General features: G+C 42.7%; 1 protein-coding gene across 2 annotated transcripts; it reads right to left on the reverse strand.

Annotated features, from left to right (window-relative positions):
* Positions 1 to 11,518: 11,518 nt before the first annotated feature.
* Positions 11,519 to 21,950, reverse strand: neurod6b (neuronal differentiation 6b). Of its 2 annotated transcripts, none has more exons than XM_088311108.1 (4): positions 21,207 to 21,950; positions 19,915 to 19,999; positions 14,030 to 14,315; positions 11,519 to 13,845 (listed from the first exon to the last, which is right to left on the reverse strand). In XM_088311108.1, the coding sequence occupies exon 4, from the start codon at positions 13,838 to 13,840 to the stop codon at positions 12,818 to 12,820; it is 1,023 nt and encodes a 340-aa protein (XP_088167234.1). In that variant the 5' UTR covers positions 13,841 to 13,845; positions 14,030 to 14,315; positions 19,915 to 19,999; positions 21,207 to 21,950; the 3' UTR covers positions 11,519 to 12,817. The 2 variants fall into 2 exon arrangements, with proteins under 2 accessions (XP_088167234.1, XP_088167233.1); XM_088311107.1 differs by having other exon boundaries at positions 11,519 to 13,848.
* Positions 21,951 to 24,225: the final 2,275 nt, after the last annotated feature.

The raw sequence follows: 24,225 nt of genomic DNA on the forward strand, positions 1-24,225 counted from the left end.
AAATCTGCATCAAACATGAACACTCACAAAACAGCGCAAGCATCACGTCTCCATTTCAGGGTCGTCCTCGTCTACTTCCCTTCTGTTATGCAGAAAAGAAACTACCGCGATTAACTACCATGGAGACTTAATTAACGAATCAAACATATGGACATGGCCGGTAGGCTTAGGCGCCTCTCGTAAGATTGGTTATGTGTTGGATCAAACACGGCATCCTGCATAGAAAATATCCCCATCTGGCTATTGTTTTTCTTTTTTAACCATTATTTTATTTGATTTTTAAATTTACGACTACTAATATTCATTACTTTTGTCTATTCCATGTCTTCCCTTGTAAAACTACAATAAGGAGGCGGGGTAGGGCCTTGGGGTTCATCACATGCATGTGGCCTCACACTCAAATCTCCCCATTTTTTCCTCCAGATCGACGCCCCTGAACGCATCATAACATGGCCTAAAGTAATGCTTATAGTAACATGTATTTTGTTCATTCATTGGATTGCTGCGTTTGATGGTAAGAACTGCTATTTTGTACAAATGTTAGTAAAAAAATGCCTATTGCAATCTTTTCTTTTTTTCAGTTTTTCATATTTTTCTTGTTTTGTAACATAACTTAGGGTAAGGCAATACAAAAAAACTTAAGTTCCGTAACATTAAGTCACTAACATGAACTCAACTCATCTCTTTGAAAGAATGCGTCTTTCCGCAATATGGCTGTATTTTCCCCTTTCTTTCTTTCTTCTTTTCTTTTTTTTTTTCCATGAATATTTTGGAAAAATCCGCCAAACGCTGAAGCCACAAAAATTGAGGCGTGAAGTGAGTGAGGGATTACTCTCTTGCTTTTTTTCTTTCTTTATAACATAATACAACACAATTCCCTAGAATGTAACTTTGATTAACATAATATAGCTTAACAGTAACACAACATTACATAAAATAACATCACAGAATGTATGTAAATCAAAATTATGTCACACAGCATAATTGTAGCCAAATAGCATTATTGCCTGTTCATAAAACAAGAAGATAACAACTTCAACAAATAAGAGTGCAGTTGTCCTGATTTAACCTGCTCAGATTACCATGAACTAGGAGACTGAAAAAAATACTTTCAGCAAGCACATTGTTGTTTGTTTGATATTGTGATGTACGTTACGTTACAAATGAGTATGCGATTAAGCTAATGACAATGTAACGCACATGATAATGTAGTCCAACATTAGATAACATAAAATACTCCTTCATATCATTTTTAACTTGTCAATATCGTATTCTAACGTAACCTAGCTCATCTCTCTGTGTAGCCTCCGCTAGCATGACGTAAAAGGGCGTAATGCACTGCAACACCCCCAGATGCGTTTGTGCTGCTTTTTGAGCTTTACTGTTCTTTCTGCGCAATTATGAGTTTATGTGTGTACAAACATTTTCCAGGCACTGCCGCCGACCCCCCCAGCTCACATGGAGCTATTCTGCAGACTGGGCCTTTTTTTTGGCGTATCCCTCCTTGTCCTCAGGCAGCACCAGCTGCTGTCTACTTGCGACCGCATTCCACACACCCTGACATGGCGTCCTCTACTACCTGCCTTCGTCATCCTCTTCCTCCTTTGTAGGTGCTCTACCTCCTTTTTGGGGTGGGAGTGGGGGTGGGGGCGTAACTTTGCGAAAGGTGAGTCGCCGAGTGATTTTCCACGGCGGCGTGCATAACTAATGGCAACGTGTTAAAAAATCATCGCGGAAACGTCCTTGGGAAGACAAATGAATTTTCAGCAGAATAATTAACTTAATTAACAAATTTGCATGCATATTCATCAGGGCCATTGAAGTCTTTCCAGCTCAGCTTGATGAACGTTGCTGTGTAATAACCAGCTCATTTACATTCTGCCATCCAGCGCCATTTGAGCGCATTACTGAGGGAGCTGCGCGCGCGGCGTGTAACGGCGTGCACGCGCCGCTCGTTTTCTTAACACGTGAGCCCGATGAATTGATTTGACGTGACCGTTTGTTGGCCACGCACCCCAATCGGAGGCCCAGCTGCCTCCCCGCCCACCCTCACCTCTTTGCCCCCCTCCCTACATATTCATGCCCACGAAGCTCAATGTGACACACGCTGACCCCCGCATCCCCCGCTGCCCCCTTCGCCCCGTCCTTCTTGGCACCCATCCTGCCTCGTAAACTCTCTCGGGCTGCCAGCCTGTTAAAAACCTGAGCGCACCCCCCACCAGCCCCTCCCACCCCCTGGATACCCATGGGCACACCCCCCACTCCTCTGCTCCTCTGTGTCTCTGCAGGGCAATCTTTAAAGGCGGCAAGGTGTGACGGAACAGACTGGCAGCCTGGCAGCCGCCGCCCAAGGACAGCGACACGCTGTCAGCCGTGAGCGGGCACCACGGCGAGGGACCCCACGGTCGGCCCCGGTGTGCTTTTCTCATGCATGCCTCATCTATGCCACGCTCGCGCAAAAGCATTTTGGCTTTTGTGTTGCTCGAGTGGAATTTGCGGGGAGTCTTTCTCGGAGATGACTGGCGAGCGCAGGCCTCTGATGGCCATATTACATTCGGGTTTGTATCGTTTGCAGTATCTGACCTTTCAGTCAGGGCTGCAGTTTGAAAATACGGTTTCAAGCCAGGTTTAGCGTTTTAAACCAGGGTTTGCTTCTCAAACAGTCTTGCAAATTTAGAGTTTCAAGTCAGCAGCAGTGTTTCAAAGTCAGGACTTAAACCAAGTTCAGGTTTGGGGTAAGGTTTCAATCCAAACTGAGGACATTGCCGATGTCTAGCTAATTAAAACATCCGCTAACGCCGACCTAACCACATGAAGAGTGAGCTAAATAAAATCCAGACGGAAACGAATGCTTGTAATGAAATTATAGTTTGTTGGTATTCAGTGGGAGAAGTCAAGAAACGTTCCACATGTCGTGGTTCTTACACCACGACTGCTTCGGCCTCGTCAGGAAGCGATGGGACGGATTGGGTGGTTGCTGGATTAGGTTTGTTAAAATATGACTTTTCAATCAAGTGCAAGATGATATTAAAAGAACATGTTGGTGATGGTCATCCTTTAAAAGGTGAGTGCGAATGTTATTACGACGCAGCAGCTTGGCAAGCTTCACTGCCAACAAGCCGCCAGTGCTCCATTAACGCCATCCTCGACGCAGCCAAAACAAAAGAAACGCCGCCGCTCTTTTTTGCACCTTGAACACGAGCAATCTGGTGCGCGGCCGTCCTGAGATTTGGCGCTTGCAATTAACACGTTCATACACGCAAAATGAAGACATATTTCCGAAAAAAAAAAATAGCATCACCTCACAACTTTTCTCTCCTCACTTTGCCCCTGCGATACTCGGCATGACGTCGCGCTGCAAGCTGTGAGCGCCGCTGCAAAAAAGTGTGAACGCGGTCCGCTGCGCCCGAGATGGCCGCGGAACGTCGCAGATTTCACGCTCGGTGGAAGTTGTTTTTAACGACGCGTTTGACTCGTTTATGGCGCCGTTCATGTCTCGTTTGTTTGGAGGCTTTCGGGGAAGCGAGACGAGCGGAAACACGCAAACGGGCCATTAAACTGACCTTCAGATTTGACGTGAACGTCAAGCGGCTGTCACCGTGCTGGTGACGAGGACGACGCTGGAAAACGCAGAGTTGTCAGCCAATCTAGTATTTACTATTCCGAGCCCAGTGTAAACATACAAACAATTTGCTTTCAAAGAAGGCTTTTAAGATATGGCTTCAAATGAGGGTTTCTAAAACGGACTTTAGCTTTAAAGCCAAATGAGGGGTTTCACATTAGATTATCAATTCGCTTTTAGGATTTCAAGCCAGTGCATGGATTTAAAAATAAGGGCTAAGGTTTCAGAAACAAGGGTTGGAGTTAACCTAAACCAGGGGTGGGCAAACTTTTTGATTGGCGAGCAAAATTTGACAGAGGGGCCGAACCAGGAGCAGATGGATGAAGTGTTTTAGTAACCTCACCTCATCAGAGAAAAAAAACAAACATTTTATTTTAAACGGCACTGAATAAAAGTATTAGAACAATATATATGTCTTTGAAAAACCACAGTATTTAGAAAAGAAAACATGAACAAGGTTTATTCATTTCATTTTTTTCCAAGTACGGTGGGCCGGATTAAAAAGTCTAATGGGCCGCACGTGGCCCCCGGGCCGCAGTTTGCCCACACGTGACCTAAACTACAAGACTAGGCTCACCCTAACCCTTTAAAGCAAAAAGTTCAAGTTTCATATTAAGATTTCAACCCAGGCTTAGAATTTCAAATTACGGTTTCAAGACAAGGTTGGGATCGAAATTTTAAAGCCGAACTAAAAGGTTTGAAAGTGGCATTTCAAACCATATTTGGGTTTCAAATTAGGGTTTTAAGCCTGGCGAAGAGTTTCAAAACACATTTGGGTTTCAAAAAGAATAAGGGTTTCAAGACGTAGTTTGGGTTAGAAATTAGGGTTTCAAATTAGGATAAGGAATATGTTCTTTCTTGAAATGAAATACAAGCGTAGTTTAAAGAAAAATAAAACTACATTTTAGAGAAAAATGAACTACTGAGCATGTCATGCAATCAAAGCACATCTCACATTTTCAGCACATGGGTGGCGGTTCTCAAATAATTGATCAAATAATTTATAGCATCACATCAGAGAACATGAAAAAGTTTGTTTGGGGGGTAAGCAGACGCTCCCCTGCAGATCCGCTGGGGGATCGTTGCTTCCCGCCAACAGCTGCAGCTCGTCATTAATAATACACATGCTTGTTTACACGTATGAACAACACCAACACGCAGAGAACAAGTTCTGGCTTCAAACTTGGATTTTAAGACGGGTTTTGGTTTTCAAACAATAGTTTGGGTTTCAAACAAGATTTAGGGTTTGGGTTTCAAAATGAAAACGTCAAATTCCAGTGAAAGGGGCTCAAAGTTAGATTCCAAGCCACCTACAAGGTTTCAAAGTCAGGTTTCCAAGCCCGGTTGAGTGGTTTGAAACACAAATTCAGGTTTTAAATCAGGTTCTCAAATGGCCATTATGCTGCTCTTTCTTGCTGTGCCTGCCTTGGCCACCTGGGGGCAGTACAAGACAAACAACTTCTCTTTCTGCTCATCAGTACAGCACTAATATTTGCTGCTCCATGCAGAAAATAAAAGATGCATGAGTGTGGTGACTATTATATTGTCGGTCTATATGTATTGCTGCACCGTTTTTGTTCAACCCATTGTTGAAAGGGTTATGGCACCACAGTATACATGAGATGCTATTTAGTCGTGGTATTAAGCTAGTGGAGGACCCATGTGTTAGTTTTAAACACACAAAGTGTAATTCTGATTTTATATCAAGAATGGTGCAATATTTGTTCCTCTATTTGGATACAAGTGCTGCATTTCTGGCATGTTTGCGTTTTACCGAAAGCTCAAAGAGACACAGTGATGTTAAGTTTTTGTAGAATTTGCTACCAAATTCTCGCTGATGAGAAAACATCTTGTAAGTTCTTTGTAGGGCATCTTTTGAGGTGGAGGGGGGGCTTCGGTGCGGGGTGGGGGGGGGCTTCATTTGACGACGGCAGCGTTTGATGGTGCAATTGATGGGCAAGTTGCGAAGAAAAGTCCCAAAGCCTCGGAGGAATTTGATTACCTCCATCCATTATCTGCACAGTGAGCAATCGCGAGGCTCGCCATCTGTCATCCGTTTCATTTGCATCGTCAACACCTGCCCCGCCTGTTTATGCCTTCACTTCTTCTCCTTCTTCGCCTTTTTTTCCCTTGTTTTTATAAGCCGCCTTTCATGGCAGCCACGAAGCAACATTGACTTTTCCTGCAAAACGCATTAGTTCCACAAGTTCAAACAACATATTGCATGCAAACAACTCTTTTCATGTCCAATAGACTTTTGCAAAGTCTGCCTTTGGATAGTTCCTCATTTAAATATCGAAACTGTACTACGTTCACGGACAACTGCGATAGAGATACATTACAGTTTTACGTCTTTTCCTTACAGACACAACTTATGAATAGAAAAACAAATGTGTGAATGGGTGGATGGATGGACGGATGGATGGATGGACGGATGATTGAATAACATACCATTGACAAATTAATAGATAGATAGATAGATCCTGATTTTTACTGTGTGTTTCTCCCCCTCCTCGGATCTCTCCATCCCTCCATCCACGCATGGCGTCTTGCATGCATGTATCCCCAGGTGGTGCTGACGGCTGCGGGGCCCATTAGCGACAGCATCCCAGCCTCCAGCAGGCCACGCGTGTCCCCGGTGACACATTTTTGGACCGGCACCAAAAATCCAACCCTCGGCAGACAGCTCACTTTCCCTCTGCGCCGTGTGTGCGCGTGTGTGTGTGCGTGTGTGCGTGTGGGTGAACACAGCATGAGTCCCACAGGAAATGCTTGAAAGGCAGTATGGGACAGATTGGCGATGGCGCGCAGTGGAGATGAATACTAAAAGGAGCCGACGGAGGAGACATCTTGTATATGGGGACGTTTGTTGTGCAGCATGCCGCTCCAAGTCACTGTACTGTACTATAAACGCTGACATGCCATCTCGGTGATAGATAATTGATAGATTCGATGGGCGAAGGAGATTCTTCTTAATCCGAGGGCGCGTGATTATGGAACGATACGTCACCGGAGCACAAAAGAAAAGTGGATGTTACGAATGGATTCTTTCTCTGTGCTAATATGGAGTTAATTATGGAGCTAATGAATCCTGTGTGATTAGTCCAGGAAAGTTCCTATACTTGTTCTTACATGTTTAATGCCGGGCCATTCCTCATTTCCAAAATGGAAATGGATCTGAGGATTTGTGACGCCACCGTTTTTTTTTTTCTTCTCGCGCGTGCTCCACCACTTTTTGATTTCATTTTTTCCAGTTCTTCACACTTCTCATCCTATCCTTTTATCTCACTGCTTGTCAACTTCAAATCTTGTCTTCCATATTCATGGGACGTGTGTAAAGACGGGTCCCCAACCCGAAGCCACGATTTACGGCCTTCAACGGCTAAGCAATCAATACCTTCAGTGTCATTGGCGGGATCAACACATGGCAGAGTCTACTGGAATGTGAAATTTGTCCACATCACATCTCGCGACGGGATGGACATGCTCGGCTAATGTTCGCATTTAATGACTACATAGCGAACCGTCACTTAGCTACTTGAGAAATATTTGAAATTCTGCAATTTTTTAACAACAATTGATGTTTCACAATGACAGATTGGGCATATTAAGATTGACAGCATACCAGCTATAATTATAAAATAAAAATATGATACAAGTTTATTCTGTCATTTTCCAGTGTTTCAACCGCCACAAAAAAAAAACAAAAAAACTAAGGCTGCTCATCCTGTCAATGAAAAGATCAGAGAGTTTCCCTAATTGGTAATCAGTTACCCCATAATGACAGGGTGGACAGCAAAATGTCAGAATGATTACTAAAAGAGAATTTACAAGACTTGTACTGATATGCGTGCAAATATTCACCTCATTGTAACGAACGCTTACACTTTTATTATTTTGCAAAATCTTCATGATGAATGACTGATTCTAATCATAGTTAATCTTTTGTGTTTAACTGTTTTGGTGTGCCAGTCTAGCCAGTCTGTCCTCGGCTCTTGTTATTTACAAATACATATTTTAGAGACATGTCGTGCCGCATTACACAACGTCATGTAAAAAAAAAAAGTCACAAATTCACTCCATAAAACATTGATGTATTGGTTGTGTGTCGGCCTGCTCACCTCACATTATTTTCACTAAGGCTTTTACAGTTACGTGTGGCCATTGGTCAAACGAATCTATTTTATTTTATTTTTTCAGTCTATAAATCGATACGATTGTTTCTTTTATGGACTTACTGATTAAAAAGAACTTAAAATTAATATTTCACAGCACAAAAATAGCAGTTTTTTTTTTTATTTTAAGCGCTCTGTGCCTCATGTAGGGGAGCATAAGCATCTCGTGGGTGGGCCTGGCCCCCTATGGCCCACCCTTGGGGACGGGTGTGACTGTGTGGAACAAACCTTTGCTGAATCAATGGCAATGCTTTATTTTTATTGTAAAAATATGCCGTTTCAACCAGGTATTGAGTCGTTATAGCTCATTCAAAAAGGACAGAGAGTTAAAAAAAAATCACTAAAATTTTAGGGGTGCTTGAGCATCCCCAAAAAATGGCCCAAGAACACCTATGAGTCCAGGACTCGTACTTGCACCAGTCTCTTTTTTTTTAATTCTTATTTTTTTATATAGTGTATACTGTCGTTATGTGCTCTTTCTCCCAACTTTGAACACCTGTAAACAAAACGTGCGCGTGAAGAGTCAACTCATAGCTTCACCTTGCTCTCCCCTCTCAGAGCACCACCCTTCAGCTTCATGTTCATCTAATCCGACCAAATATGATAATAAATGCTCACCACCATCCAAGCAGGCCCACGCCAGCGTCGGCAACCCAAAGACGAAGCTTGCTGAATGGGGTTCGGGTCGGATGCCAGAAGGGCTGATCCACCAATCTGACACCTTAATGAGATCGTGGCCTGGCGTCAAACCTCCTCTCCGCTGCGCCACTATGACCTGACACACACACCCACACACACACACGCACACACACACACCCACGCACGCTCGTATGTTTAATTCTTTCACACATGCATCCACACATTTGGAGGAGCAAGAGGGGGGGGGCGCTGGTGGCATGGGGGGGTTATCTCCTTAAATCTGTCTAATTAAACCACCAAATCCCACTACTCCCCTCACCCACCAGCCCCATCATCACTTCCAAGACAGCCAATACACACACACACACTCACGCACACACACGTATATATACACACCCTCCCATCCACAATTCCAAATGATTATTAGGAATTTAATGGGAAAAATGTGTCCCCGTCCCGCCACCATCACCATCTGGGGCTTGGGAAATGCACGGAATTTTGAGGACCCTTGTTGACGAGGAACGGCATTTGTTCACATTTGAGGAGATGGGCGACAACAACAACAGTTGATCTCGTGCCTTACAGTTTAGATGTGGGGAACAAAACTTCATATATTGGTCACAGGAAAAGGTTAGCGGAAATTAAAACTGAAATAAAATGTACCCGTGTGAAGCTGTCACTTCTAAACTTTGACCTTTGGCCTACTTCCTTTGATTCCCAATTTCCACCCAAAAACTTTGAGTGCTGAAATTTTGCTGCGCAAAAAAGTGCTGGCGTGTATACGTGTGTGCGCGTGTGCGTGTGCGTGCGCGTGCGCGTGCGCGTGTGTCTGCGTGCGTGTGTGAGTGTGTGTGTTTTTTGTATTTGATTTGATATTTACTTTGTTTTTCTCTGCCATCTTAAAGTCAGATTGGCATTGCAAATGAGAATCTGTTCTCAGTTGCCTTAATAGAATGAAAAAAAAATACACAAATTTAAATGCCCAAAGTATATCATTTATATTTAAATAAGATCATGATATCATATTAAATTTTAAAATAGGACAATGAAATAAAATAAAAGTATTTTTTTATACCACTCATAAATTCTATATTATTACTGAAAAGAGAAATGTTTTTGCGTGTTTCAAGGTAAAACTATCAATCAGATTTCTTTTTAGGAAACCGTTTAGCTTTGTGAACTGGCATATGTTTCAAGTGAAAAAAGAAGTTAACCACAGATCATTGCTGACAATAGAAACCGTAATTTGACAAATGGATCGATGCTGGAGACGTCTATAATTAAAGCAGGCCTTTATTCATTGTACCCCATGCACATCGAATATTTACTTGTTACAATTTCATTTACTAAACGTAGTTTAATCTCATGAATTTAATGCAGAGTTTCAAACTAGGGTGAGGGTCCCAAAATAGGGTATTTAGCCTGGGTTAGTGTTTGTCATTGGCGTTGCATGTAAACCATCCCTCCAACATTTCAAGCGCCGGACAAAGGAGGCCATGCAAGCGCATCAAGAAGTGTCGTAGTTTGAAGTCCAAGTGGGTGTGTGGGTTGGTCTAGAGAAGTCCCGAAAAAATTTCCTTCCTTTTTTCCTTTACATGGTCCTCCCTTCCTTCCTTCATTTCTTCCCTACTACACCAGTCGTGCTTCTCTCTTTCCTTCCATAACATTCCCCCATCTCTTCCTTCCATCAATCACTCCTCCCTTCCATCCTTTCTCCTCTCTTCTGTCTTTCACTCCTTTCTAACATCATATGTCTTCCTTCCATCTTTCGTTTATTCTGGAATCTCTTCATTCTTTGACACCATTCTTGTCTCCCTTCTCAATCCTTTGCTTCCATCCTTCCTCCCACACTCCCTTCCTCCGGTCCTTCCTCTTATACCATCCTCAACTAGTTGCTTTCTCGCTTTCATCTTTCCCCCGATTAGATCATTAGAAGTGTTCAATTATTTGCGTCCTCCATGTATTAATGTACACAAACAATATATTGAGTGTGTTTGTCTTTGTGAGCTGCCCACACAAGTGGGCCAGATGCTGCGTGGATAATGAGCAGATGAACGTATTGGTGGTGGTGTGTGTGTGTGGGGGTGCGTTTGTGTGTGTGTGTGGGGGGGGGGGGGCTGGGGGGTGACACGTACACTTTTGACCCCGTGTTAAACTGTCGCTTGCTTGCTCATGGACCACGTGGGCGTCGACCACCCCCACACACGCACACACCCACTTCACCGACCCCACCTCAGGACTCAAACCTCGCTTCCCCTGTCCAAACACAGTGACAAGCCAGAGAGTGGGACACTGAATGGGACAAATGTGCACGTGGAGTTTGAGTTGGGGTGGGCTGGGATGGTTGGGAGGGGGCTAAAGAGGCCCTTTCGGGGCCCCCGAGGGATCACCGGTTTTAATGATGAGGCAGGAGAAAATGAGTGGAATGAAATAAACACGTTTTCTCATCATATGTCGTGTCACACACATTTTCTGTTGAATGAAAGGAATTTCAGTTGTTTCATTTTAGTTTTTTGGGGGGCGTGTGAGACTTTGAAACCTTTTTCATATGTATTGGATTTCAGGGGGAAAAAAACATGAAACATAACAAACCCCTAAATCCATGTAGATTTTTTAGTTGTTCCTTTGTTGTGTTTCTGTGGGAAAATATTACAGATATCGTTTTGAAATTTGTCAAATAGCTTCACGATACGATACACTTTATTAAATTGTGTTGACAATTCAAAAGATGGTTATTAAGTATAAATATGGCCTCATATATAACATGAGTATGTGCGCGTTTTTGTTGCATACATCTCTTACTTGAAATACTTAGAAATACATATTTCTTGGCAGTGTCAAAAGCTCTGCGATAAAAAAGTCACATGAACAATATATGACTAATTCTGTTTTTGTTTTCAAATGGAGGCAGAAATAAAGTTTAAATAAAAAAACGAATACAAATGTGTGTAACGTTACGGGCTGTGTTACATTATATTAACTACATATTAAATTAATATATCAACTTAAAATATACGTAAAACCACACCAAATTTAACAAGTGTAAAATTAAAAAAATCACTGGAGAAAGTTAACTTTAATTTTTCGGAGGACGGTTCTCTTAGTTTGTATAACTGTCCATCTATGAAATACTAAAGAATATATATAATTCAGTAGGCCTGTGTACGTAATGTAAAATTATAACTGCAGAAGTCAGTTAATTTTTTTTACCCAAACCACGAGCAGAACCTTATTAAGACCGGGTGGGGTGTTTCTATTAGTTTGACTAATTGTTTAAAAAAAATCGAGATCACTGATGGAAGTCCGCAAAGAGACGTTCAGCTAAATTAGTGTGTCACGAGTTCAAACGTTTTGGAGTTTGGCATTCAAATGCGACAAGTGCTCATTCGAGAGGTTTAAAAAAATGTAACAAAACAATTATTACCTTTACCCTGGATTGCACAGTCTGTGCAGTCTGGCCCAAATCCAACAAGTACAACTCCAACACATCCAAGCCTGCCTACAAGTGCACAATTCGCCCAAAAGTGGATTTACAATAAAAATAAATGTTGGAATTTCTCCAAATAAATCAATAAAAAAATACTTTTGGTTTCCCCCTAATTCATTTATTAATTAAATCGTGGTCAATGACACAAGCTCATCACAGAACACAAACATTCCTTCACGAAGGTTTCGATCCATAACGAGTTGGAACAATGTGCCCGCCCCGTCCCCCCCAAAAAAGACACAATTTGTGACACAATGCATAAAAAGTTCATCCACTCCAAAATATCACTATCATTGCATATTAATAGTGGTCCCTTTTGAAGGCATGTGACACATGTCAACAAAATAATAATAATAATAAACCCCCCCTCAAGCCAATAAATGACAACAATAACAACATAAAATCTTTCACAAAACACTGTTTTGAAATGTACAATAATTCTATTTTATAGCCTATTATCAATGACTGTCAATAAATATGCTCAAATAAATAAATAATCATAATTTACATCAACCTCATTAAAACAATTTACTCCTCACTCACGCCCGCACATGTATTTTGAATTGTTCAGTACTCCCGGGAACAATTTAGATTAAATGTTTTGACCGTTGTCATGTCATTTGAACGATTGCCTTGCATAGCTTCATTGCCATTTGACTGCTCAATCCAAATTTATAATAATAAGATCCCCCAAATGACACTTAAATCCAAACAAATATGCATCTTCGTTGAATTCGGGTGCAGTTTTGGGCATTTTAATTGACTTGTTTCTGTAAATGTTAAAGTTTGTTGTGCTTTGGCTTCCAAAGTGCCGACTTTGACGGAGTTTATCTGAGGGAGGAAAAGACGAAGCATTTTTGAGTTGTGGATGTAAAAAATGAGAGTTTGTGCATCTTAATTGTGGTAGGAGGAATTGAGCTCCCCCTGTGCTTGGAAGGACTGGCCGCGGACGTGCAGATCGTACGGGTAGCGGCCCTCCGGGGCCACTCTGTACATGGAGCCGTGCGCCAGGGCCGCGCGTCCGGTGGCGCCGCAGTAGCGCATCCCGTAGTGGTGGGCCCCCTTGCCGTAGTCCGGCGGCTCGTCGTGCTTGAAGGCGAAAATGCCGTTCAGGTTCACGGGCGGGCTCAGCTGGCTCTCGAAGTGCGGGCTGCCGGCCTCCGGGGACGCGTAGGACGGCTCGTAGGCGGCCGAGTAGCCGTAGTGGCGGAACGGCTTGGCCGGGTCCGACGGGCCGGAGCTGCCGTGCCCGGCTGGAGCGCCCACTTCAGAGCCCGGGTAGGCGGACGAGGAGTACAGCGGGTCGTAAGGAGGCCGCCCGGAGAACACCACCTCCCCGTTGTGGTCGGTGAGGAAGTTCCGGGAGTTGAGCTGCAGGCAGCCCGCGACCAGGTTGGTGGTGGGCTGCGATAATCCTTTGCAGAGGGTCTGCACAAACGCCAGCAGGTCGGGTCTCTTGCCAGCGCTTAGGGTCTCGGACAAAGCCCAGATGTAGTTCTTGGCCAGGCGCAAGGTCTCGATTTTGGACAGCTTTTGCGTTTTGGAGTAGCAGGGCACCACTTTGCGGAGGCTCTCCAAGGCTGCGTTGAGGCCGTGCATGCGGCTTCTCTCCCGGGCGTTGGCCTCCTGCCGCCGCATCCTGGAGCGGTCGCGGGGCTCCTTGGTGGCCTTCTTCTTCCGGGGCCCGCGCTTCTTGTGCAGCAGGAGGCCGCTGTCGTCCTGCTCGTAGTCCCGGTCCGAGGAGGCGGCGTCGTCCCCGGCGGACCTGCATGGCTCGTCGTCGTCTTCGTCGTCATCGTGCAGGTGGTGGGGAGCGCGAGGGGAGGCTCGGTCCTCGGGGGTACCTCCGCGGGGGTAACCGGCACCGAAGCGGGGCTCACACATCGTGTGCGCGTCGTCGAATGGCAGAGTCAACATAGTTCCTGCTGAAAAAGAAACATTTTTTTTTTTTAAAGTGCTTTGAAGGTTTTTACTTAATTATCCTAATTCCACCGCAGAGAAAACTTATTGGCGGGCATCTTTGCACCCCTAAAGGCATTTCAACTTTTTATTTTTTCTAGTTTTAGAAGACAAAAACACGAGTTTAACACAAAAAAGACAACTCACCATGCAGGGAGGGGGGTCAACGCGAAATATGCATGTTCCCAAACCTCCTCTTGCTCCAGCACCCCCCAAAAAGATGACAACAATAATGACAAGAGCACACTGAGCCTTCCTCTCGATCTCCTCCTCTACTCCTCCTCCTCCTCTTCGTCGTCGTCGCCGTCGTCTTCTTTTTGCAGGACTGTCTGCCACTGGTGCCAGCAGCCGGTATGCATGGCGGTGGTGGTGCCATCTGCCGCTGACGTCTCATGGCAGCTCGGACCACGTGCTCGACGGGTCCCTGGGGACTCTTGCATGGCGCAGAGCTGGAGAGAAAAGATAACAAGTAAGAGCCGTGCAAAACAAATTTCATGCGCGTGCGTGCATTGTCAACAGGTATACAGGTACGTTTGTTCATGCATGTTCATGTGAAAAATCGATTTTTACAGAATGGAGCACCTTGGGAATGCAATTCTTCCCATTATCTGTTAAAGTACAAAACACACTTTCAACTGACTAACAGTGTTGCTGCACTGCTCAGTGAGATGTGTTTGGAATATTTTGGCATTTGCATAATGTAAAAGATAATGCAGTGGTCTCCACCCACTGGTATGCGGACTATTTGGTGCCATAGTCACAGGCAAATTGAATGAATTGAAATAAATTAAAAAAAAAAAAAAAAAATATATATATATATATATATATATATAAATATATAGTTATGTGGTTGGTCTACATGTGTTGCTGATTGTGTTCTAAAGTGTTAGAGGACCGCAAAACAGATCCTATTTAGCTTGGGCTTTATGTAAGTGGACTGAATGGCTGTAATTCTTCTTATACTACGTTTGACAGTAAACTTCAACTGATAGTAATGAACAGCTTGAAGCCTTTTTTAAGAACTGTTCACAATTTGCCAAACTGCTGCTTATTTAAGTAAGTATTATAAGTAAGTTGAGTTGAATTCACTGCCACCAAATCATGTTTGTGTCACAGTTTGCAATTGTTAGTCAAAGCAAAAAAATCATATCGTATTTTAAAAGCACAAATTGTAGTAAAACAACATTAGCGATTGTTTTGACATTGTAGTCAATGCAGGACGATAAACACGTTGTCACATTTATACGAAGTCATACGGTGAGTTGAAGGCACGTTTATGAGGGAAAGTAAAACCTAAAGAAGAACGGGTGAAGGTGTTCCTTCTGTTCCCTTCTCGTTGCTTACACATAAATGTCTCAAACGGAGCCTTTGATGGACCTTGTAAATTCTTATATACTCTACTCTGAGCAAAGTGCGAATTGCACTATAAAACCAAGCAGGAAAACATGCAATGTGCTTGTTCTCTGCTATCATGGCAGAAATTTTGTGGTTCAGCTCGATCAAATGTTGTGGACTAGGAGTGTCATTAAGACCAAGTGCAGACGAGCATGCCAGGTTGTTGCGATATAATAAAATGACAACAAGAAAAATCACTTCGAAACACTTGACAGCATTAATGTATAACGTAAAAACACAAACATCTTTTTGAGAGAGTTATGTAAAAAATAAACAACTGCAATAACGTGAGTGCACAACTGTGAACAACTTGCAACAGCGCACGTGACTGTGTTTGGAATTAACCAATCACATTCAAACTCATGTTCAACTGGAGAATCAGAAGCAAAAGGTAAGCAGAGCTGCATTGAGTTTTGGTTCATGTTTTCAGGATGGGCTTTGGGAATGGGTCTGTACATGGTCTTGTTTCATAGAACAAATTTCGCCAATAGTTGAGTTTTTCAGCAACTAATAGAGGACAGGTACGCCCTTGAAATTCTGCAAACAGAGAAATGACGCACTTAAAATACGTGGGGGTTGATTGTGCTTGATTCCTTGGGTAAGTTGTCGACACTGTGGTGGTATTTTTGTGTGTCAGTGCGCCGCATGTCACAAACATTATAAAGCACAAGAACAGTTTCATAAGTCTGACTCATGTTGCAAATCATCTTGATTCTTCATCTTTATTGGGGAAAATATCACTTCATAATATTTGACTTCATGAAAATGTACAGCAATGACACAATTAAATATAAAGACTCAAAATAAAACCACTTTTGACACACTGTCACACTTATCTGCTGTCTATGGTCATTATTTCAAATAGTCTTTGTTCAATGTCTGCCTCTAATTCTTTTTTTTTTAATTATGACGTGTTCTTCTGCTCAAAGACACAAACAAAAACATCAGTCAACATCATCAAAATCAGATTTTTTTTCTATAGCTTGTAGAGGAAAAGAATATTGGACAGTGAGGACTAGTTTACTGAATGTGTGTCAAATACTAGTTGCTTCAAGGGTTACCTGGGTGTTTCACGTGTTAGCATTAGCATGAAGCTAGCAGAGGAAAGTCCAATCAATGTGCTTGTTTTAAGTACAAAAATCATGTACTGCTTGCTTGACATTTAACAGTTTGATACCTCCTTTTTTTGATGAACTGTTATCTTTTCAAGGGATGCGTATTGTGACATGAATTGACTTGAGTTCCGCACCAGCAAACCTACTTGAAGTCCAAACTCGCAAGTCAAGTCACCCCTGTCTCAAGGTACCACTACTATGTCTCCCAGCAGTTTAGAAATGACTCCTCCGATGTTGCTTCTCTTTTTCTGTTATATTTTCAACTACAATGGTGCCAGTCGCATTAGAGAAGAGATTTCAGCATGCGGTAAGATGATGATGATGATGAAGGGGTGCGTTTGAAACCGGAGCTCCTCGGGAGTCCAAACATTAAGTGTACCCCGAGGATAGAAATATATAAAAGAAAAAAAAAAGAAAGGCCCGGTGGCAGGCTGCCAACTCCACACCGGGGGGGGGCACAGCTGGCACTTGATATGGCTGCATGCGCGCCTCAGTTATGCGGAACAACACGCGCGCGCACACGCACGTTCACAAACGCACACGTATGCCAGCCAATGACCTTGTTACAAGGAGAATCAATTAAAGCCCAATATCAATCTTGCTGTATGGGACATTACAAGACATGAGGACAAAAGACATACCTTCATACATATACAATACGTGCGTGCGCGCGTGTGTTTGTGTTTCAGGAGCATCCGATGAGTCCGACTCCCCGTCTCAGACTAATCAGTCGACTGCACTAATTGCAAATGCAAATATGCAAATTTATATTAATTAATTACTCCGCTAATTAGTTCTCTTGTCTGTTCAGGTAATAAATCACGGTGTGCTCGAGAAGAGGGGGAAGAGAGCGTGAGAGACTGATCTTTTTTTTCCGCCTACGGACCGTGTTCGCGAGTGCCAGGTCGACGGCCGTCAATCACCTAAAAAAGTGCCGCCGCGGCTTTAAGGAGGTGTGACACGTGGCGGGGGAGGGGGTGGGGCTTGTCGAAGACGCCTTCCCGCCTGTCAGCGCTTTTAATTATCACATTATCAGCTTTTACGCTTTTACTCAATGGATGTCAGCGCCGAAGGGATGCGGCGCGGTGGAGTTATTAAGTCAGCAGAAATACCAAGAGAAAAAAAAAGTTATTTATTTTTAATTGTTTTGTAAAAGCTGACACTTGAGAAGTGCTCGGAGCATCACGGCACATCATAGCAAACTCCAAATCGGGGCATGACAGGACAAGCAATGGGATCCAAGTCTAAGCGATGGTTCAGCAACTTTATTTCTCAATATAATGTATTCATTTTATTTTTGCAAACATAGCTTATTGCATATGCATGTTTTCATGCAAGACAACATGTAGACCAGCTGATATTTTTGAAAAAGAACAAGATTGTTGACTGTTGCATTTTCTTTTAACAGAACAGTCACAGCAGGTAAATTTAATGTGAAAAGTATACAACTTTAACACGTGTATGATTTGATTTGTTCCACAAATGAGAATGTTTAATATTGTTCAGATATATGAAGCATTTTATAAGGGTTTGGTTTGATGTTTTAATGCATATGAAGAACCATGTTATTCTAATGATAAAGCAAGAGAACAAGCCTGTTCTTTTGCACTTTTTATGCTAGAATATTAAGAAAAGTTCTTGATCTTGTTCTGAAATCAATTCTGTTGTGTTTTATTTTTACATTTTGGAATCAGTAAGGCAAAGTTGGTTTAGAATACAATCCAATAAAACAGGTCCATTGCCTATTTGAAGTTACCTTTAATTAGTATAGATTTATTAACTCAAAAGCCATTGTTATAGTAATTGAAATATGGGATCAAATCAGCTTTAGCGTATCAAATTGTATCATTAAAAAAAGCGATACATCATTTTGTGTCAAATAAACCCAAGTAAGCCCAGCAAAACGGAAAAAAAACCAGGGAAGTAAACACAAGCAAACCGGGACAAGACACGAGTGGCTGAGGCAGCAGACTGGTAGACACAAAAACCGAACAAGATAAACTTGAAAAAAAGGCGGGACCACAAGAAGACAAGACATTAACACAAAACCAAACCCAATACAATCCAAACAACGAAACGCGGCAGTTTTAGTTTGAGCTTTTTCTTTTTTCATGTTAATTACAACAACCTTAACGCCAATAGGTGGGCCCAATCAGGCAAGAGGGCAACCAATTAAGGAGGAGGAGTCAGAGCTTTTCAGTATAACACTGGCACACTCGAATGAACAGTTGAACACAACAATAAAGCCTGACGGCCAGAAAATTCCAGAAACAGGAATAATCACATTTGTATATTCTACATTTTTCAGTTAAATTTGTAAGAGCACCGCACCAACACTCACGACTCGAAAAATCCTCAGCATTGATGCCAATGCTAACTTGGCAAGTGTTCATATCTGCCCAATCAAAGAAAGAGGACAAATAATGTGAACGATTCCAGTTGTGAAGTACTGGAGTGGCTTTTGGCGGTGGTTGCTTTGCTGCACCCTGACACGGTGACACCAAGCCACCCACCCACCGGCACAATGGCGGCTGCAGCGAGGAGGAGGAGCTCTGACGATTGTGGGAATGATTAGCGGAGGGTCATGGCTTGCACTGCACTGGTGTCGTCCAGCTGTGCTGTTCTAGCCAATTAGAAGCTCCATATGCTGCGCCACTCGGGCTGGCCACACCTCCCACTCACAAACACACACACGCGCACACACACACGCACACGCACACACGGTTTCTATATGACAATGAAGTAGATGGCAGTCAGGTATTTCCGTGGGTGTGTGCAGCCTGGCGTCATGCATAATGGATGTGTTGTTGAAAATGTAGAATGTAAAGATGTTTGTCACAAGACGTGTGAGATGTTGCCGTGGGCACACCATCCTTTTTTTTTTTCCTTCTCCCCCCAAAGCGAAAGCAATCTGTTCGCATGCGCTCAATCTGTCGCTTCGCCGAGCGACAAGATAAATACTTTTTGTATTTTTTTTTGCTAAAACGAGTCAGCCGCTCATATTTAAGTGAGCTTTTGGTAATGAGTTTTATGTACGGATTCCATAAAGTCGATGATGAATTGTAATGACAACAGCATAAATGTGTAATAAACATGTGCAGATCTTAAAGGAGACATATGGAAAGATGTTTTTTTTATTTATAGTTTGTGTACAATAAAGAGTGGTGCCCTGAGGTACGAGTTTAATCTATCCCATGTTCACACTCGTATCTCAAATCATTTTTTTCACACTGAAATGAATGACAATGCCATAAATCCGACACTATTTAAGGGTGCCCTGCTCTGCTTTAAAAAGTGTGTTTGAATAAGTGCGGTTTTAGGTTGCAGTGTGGCAATGGCGATGATCTTCTTACAAGTTAATGTCAAATAACGTCAGTTAAAATTGAAGATTCCCCCATATCGAGAACAATGAACTCTCCGCTAACTTTACTTTCTTTCTTTTTTAAATCTTTTTTTTTTTAAATAGCAATTCAAGTTTTTTTTTAGACCGGATGCTGTGATGATTGACAGGTGTTTCCTCACCTAATCGACACTCTCTGCGTTGATGTGACAATCCCCTTCTTCCTCCTTGCTTCTCATCAAGTGTCCTCGTTTTCCTCCTCTCCGGCTAAAAAGTGTGACATCAAGTGAGCTTTTAATGTGAGCCACACTTTCTCTTTAGAGGCCACTAATGAAGTCATGTCACAGACTTCTAACCTTAGCAACTTGCCAGCAGCCGCTTGGGAAACAGCTGGAACACAACACCGCATACAGTATATGCTCCATTTCACGGTGAATTGATTTGACGATAATAAATATTCATTAACATTTTTTGTAGGAATCCATTTCAATTAAAAATGTGTTTAGTACTAAATATAAATATGTTAAACATATAAATTAGAAGCTAAATTAAGAATAAGGAAGACAATAAGAAAATAATGAGTGTTCCCATTCATATCAACATTTTTTTTGTAAAAATTGATGATCAATTAATCGAAAAAGTATTCGACAGATTCATTGATTATTGAAATAATGGTGAGTTGCAGCCCAAATACTGTACAATGATCCTCTCATGAACCCGTCAAACATGAACGTAAAGAACTGCATCAAAGTTAGCATCGATGAACAATTCTGAAGTGTGGCCTCGTTGGAAATATCCCCACGTGACATCGTGCCAGCTGTCTTTAAACACATTTAGCGTGTCGATGCCGTGTTAAAACAGCGCCACGTTGATTGCAATTAGAAAATGTCAAAAGAATGACGACATGTCATGCTAAAGAAGTGTGCCCTCACAACTTGTTAAAGTCTTAAGCATTTGATTCAATTGATGTCTTTTTGGAATATTTTTGGGCAGCATAAACTGAAAAAAAACATGAATATCAACAAACGGTTTGTGTCTTTTCATAACAGGTGGTGACACTACTTTTGTCTAAATGAGGCTGCATAATTCACTTCAGCATATTTCCTTCGCATGAAGATTCCGGTAAAGCTTTGTATAAATGAAAATCCTCAACTCACTTCATTCTACTTTAATTCCTCAGCACAAAGATGCCACAAGATAGCAAAGTGATAATTTCATTGCCCCCCTTCCCCTCCTCCACAATATCCTCTGCAATAAAGTATAAATCAAACTCTCATCCGTGAATGGGTCAAGACTGACGTGAAACAACAAATAAATAAACCCTTGAGCACAAAATATGAGACTTGATTGGCTGAAAAGAGGGGAAGAGGGCGGTGCTTCCAAGGACAGGAAAAGTGAGCAAAGTTGAAGGATCACATGTGATCACATGGAATTGCGCACTCCAACAAACAGGAAACAAGAAGTGAGATCTTACACGGATTGTCAGGAGGCATCTGCTGTCGGCCAACACGACGTCTGCATGGGACCAAGTTGGATGGGGGTCTTCCCTGCCGTCGGGGTGGGGGATGGAAGAGAGTTGGCAGGCAACCCCCGTCTCCAACTTGAAAAGCTTCCAGGAAGTAAATGCTCGTCTGCCAACAGAAGCACTTCCTCACCCCCCCCCCCCACCCCGGTCGAGATGAGCTCGCCTCTTTAACATTACAGCCAAGTCACAATTACACACACTGCCTCCATCACTCACTGCAAATTGAATTATTACACACGTGACGCTTCCTTTACATGCCGGACATGTCTGTCATTGCACATAAAAACAGAAACTAGACCTGAAAACGACAAAGTGGGAATACATGACACAATAACTACAATAAATAAAAAAAAATAAAAGATAAACGTGAGGTATGAAGATACACAAAAATTAAGGAACATAAAAAAGCCCAAAGAAAAACACTGTATAATGTTTTATTCACCCACATTATAGTCTAAACACACCATTCTGATTAATATTGCGTTGTGTATTAATGAAGCAGCCTGTATTACACTTAAAGCAACTGATTGAACATCAACGGGGGAATAACACATGCAGACAGACAAAATAATAATTCTTTATCTTCTGTGTAGAATGACTAATATTAGTGCACTATAGATGAGATTTGTTGCTTTTTTGGGAGGAAGGTTGGAGCGGTTGACATGTCCATTTCAAGACCAAAAGATGATTTGAGATACAACATGACAACCGACAGAATTCCACTCATATATTGCGTTGTATTACACTTAAAGCAACTGATTGAACATCAACGGGGGAATAACACATGCAGACAGACATATCTTTGGATGCCAAATAGTCCTTGCAAAGAAAAATGAAACGTGGTATTGTCGAGGCCAGTCCCTCAAGTGGACAGAAAGAAACAAACACACAAAAGTGCAACAGAAGGACAGACTGGCGGAGGACACCACCTCGCCATCCCTCCTCTTCCTCCAGAAAACGATAGATGCATGCTGGAGCTCCGCCCGAGTCGGGACAGGAGGTGGGGTGGAGCACAAATACCAACACAGCACACACACACACACACGCACGCACGCACGCACACGCTCGCACGGATGGATGGTTGGAGCGCAATTGCACATGTAAAGCAGCAACGTCGTGTGTGAAATATGTGTTTGCTTTATTAAGCGTGCAATGGATAAAACGAGTGAACTCACATCCATATAAGATAAGTGCGTGTACGTGTGTGTGTGTGCACGCCTTTAGTTCCTCACGCTCACGCGCGCGTACACAAAGCATGTCTGGAAAGAAGCGTACAAGCTCATTTGCACATCTCACTTGCGCGCAGATTGACTATTAAATAGAGTAATGGTGCAAAACAAAGGCTCCGTAAATCAGCCGCAAGCCCAAAGAAGAAGAGGAAGAGAAGAAGAAGAAGAAGAAGAAGAAGAAGAAGTGGTGGCATCCTGGCAGCCTTCTACTGCTGCAGGGGCTCCTGGCCTAATAGAAGACGTGTGTTCCAGTGCAAACACGGGCTTTTAGGGGAACAGCTGGCGTGTAATTGAATTAACATTGGCCTTCTGCTTGTCGCCCTCCGCCATCTCCGCACATCAACATGAATATGCATGCAGACCACTATGGATTGTTGCGGCGTGTGTCTTACCTCGTGAGTGTTCGTGATTGTCAAAATGCGCAACGCGTTCCACCGGTGGTACATTGGCGCCCTCTTGTGGTGTACAAAAATAATTACTGCCTAAGTATTGCTGAGAATCGGGGATGTGCAACTTAACTGGTGCCATATCGCTAAGATGTATGAACAAAAATGTTATTTGAAATAATGACACATTTACTAAATCCTAATGCACTTCAAATGAGCTGCTGGCGTCTCTTGTGAGGGGAATTGCTGTTGTTTGTGTACTTTTGAGATTGTTTCATTGGCGACTAATGTGAAAGGTTTCATAGCTGATAGTGTCTCTAAACAAACTATGTTTACTTTTACATTTGGTAAAAAATATAGTTTCCAGAAAATACAAATTTCTTGACCTAATTTGGCCATGGCTGTTTCCAAGGATCCGTACTTCTTCTCTAGTGGAAAAATACAGTCTTGGGATTGAAGGTGCTGATGAGGGATGCCTGCCATCTAGTGGTAAACGCTGTTATTACAACGTAAGACATCTTAGCTATAGTAAACTTTATTTTCAAAAATTAATCGGCGGCTACTTCGAGAGGGCAGCCCATGGGCCACCAGCCCCCCATCCTTGGTTCAGATGTAGAAATAAATAAATTGAGAACGTAAACTCCATGTTTTTGTAGCATGGATCATAGTGGCAGCAAGTACACAATGAAAACAGCGAGGGCCCTTAAGCAGAACCTTGCGGAACACCTAATGACGCTACCACAAATGCCCACCTGGTGCTGTAATAGAGCCAGAAGAATACTATGGTCCACCATAGCAAACGCTGCAGTTAGAACCAACAAAACAAGAGACGTAAAGTCTCCAGTGTCATTTTCCAAGAGGATACCATAAAAACTCGCAGCAGAGGTGACTGTGCCATCATGTTCACCCAAGAAAGAAGGCCTCTGACGCACGCGTGTGGTTTATTAAGTGCAGCAGAGACATCGAGATAAAATCAAAATGTGATGAGAAGACATTTCGATTGAAGGCATCTTACCTGTCGGAGCGGTGGCCTCTTACGCGACCACCTGAGCAAGACAACAACTTCAAGAATGAAGACATGCTGACAGGATCTGAGCCCTTTGAGTCCACTTTATTGATACAGCTGTGCAGTCACATAGCATGGTGGCGCACACGCACGCGGCCGCGATGAAACAGTGACACACGCACCTGCATGCACACATTCTCACACTCACTCACGGTCATTCCAATCAGAGATTTGGTGGACTGTCTGGCATCCATCTTGTGATTTTGTAATCAACAATAATCAAACATAAGTCGCTTAAACCTCGAGAATTCCTTAAACACCAAAGCGGAAAAAAATGATTATACTTG

This window comes from Idiotropiscis lumnitzeri, chromosome 12, assembly GCF_059441095.1.
Source record: "Idiotropiscis lumnitzeri isolate Australia: NSW breed Sydney's pygmy pipehorse chromosome 12, RoL_Ilum_1.0, whole genome shotgun sequence".
Taxonomy (NCBI): domain Eukaryota; kingdom Metazoa; phylum Chordata; class Actinopteri; order Syngnathiformes; family Syngnathidae; genus Idiotropiscis; species Idiotropiscis lumnitzeri.

What these genes read in the sequence shown, in the direction of transcription:
- neurod6b (XM_088311108.1), bottom strand. Translation starts at nt 13,840, where the DNA reads ATGTTGACTCTGCCATTCGACGACGCGCACACGATGTGTGAGCCCCGC.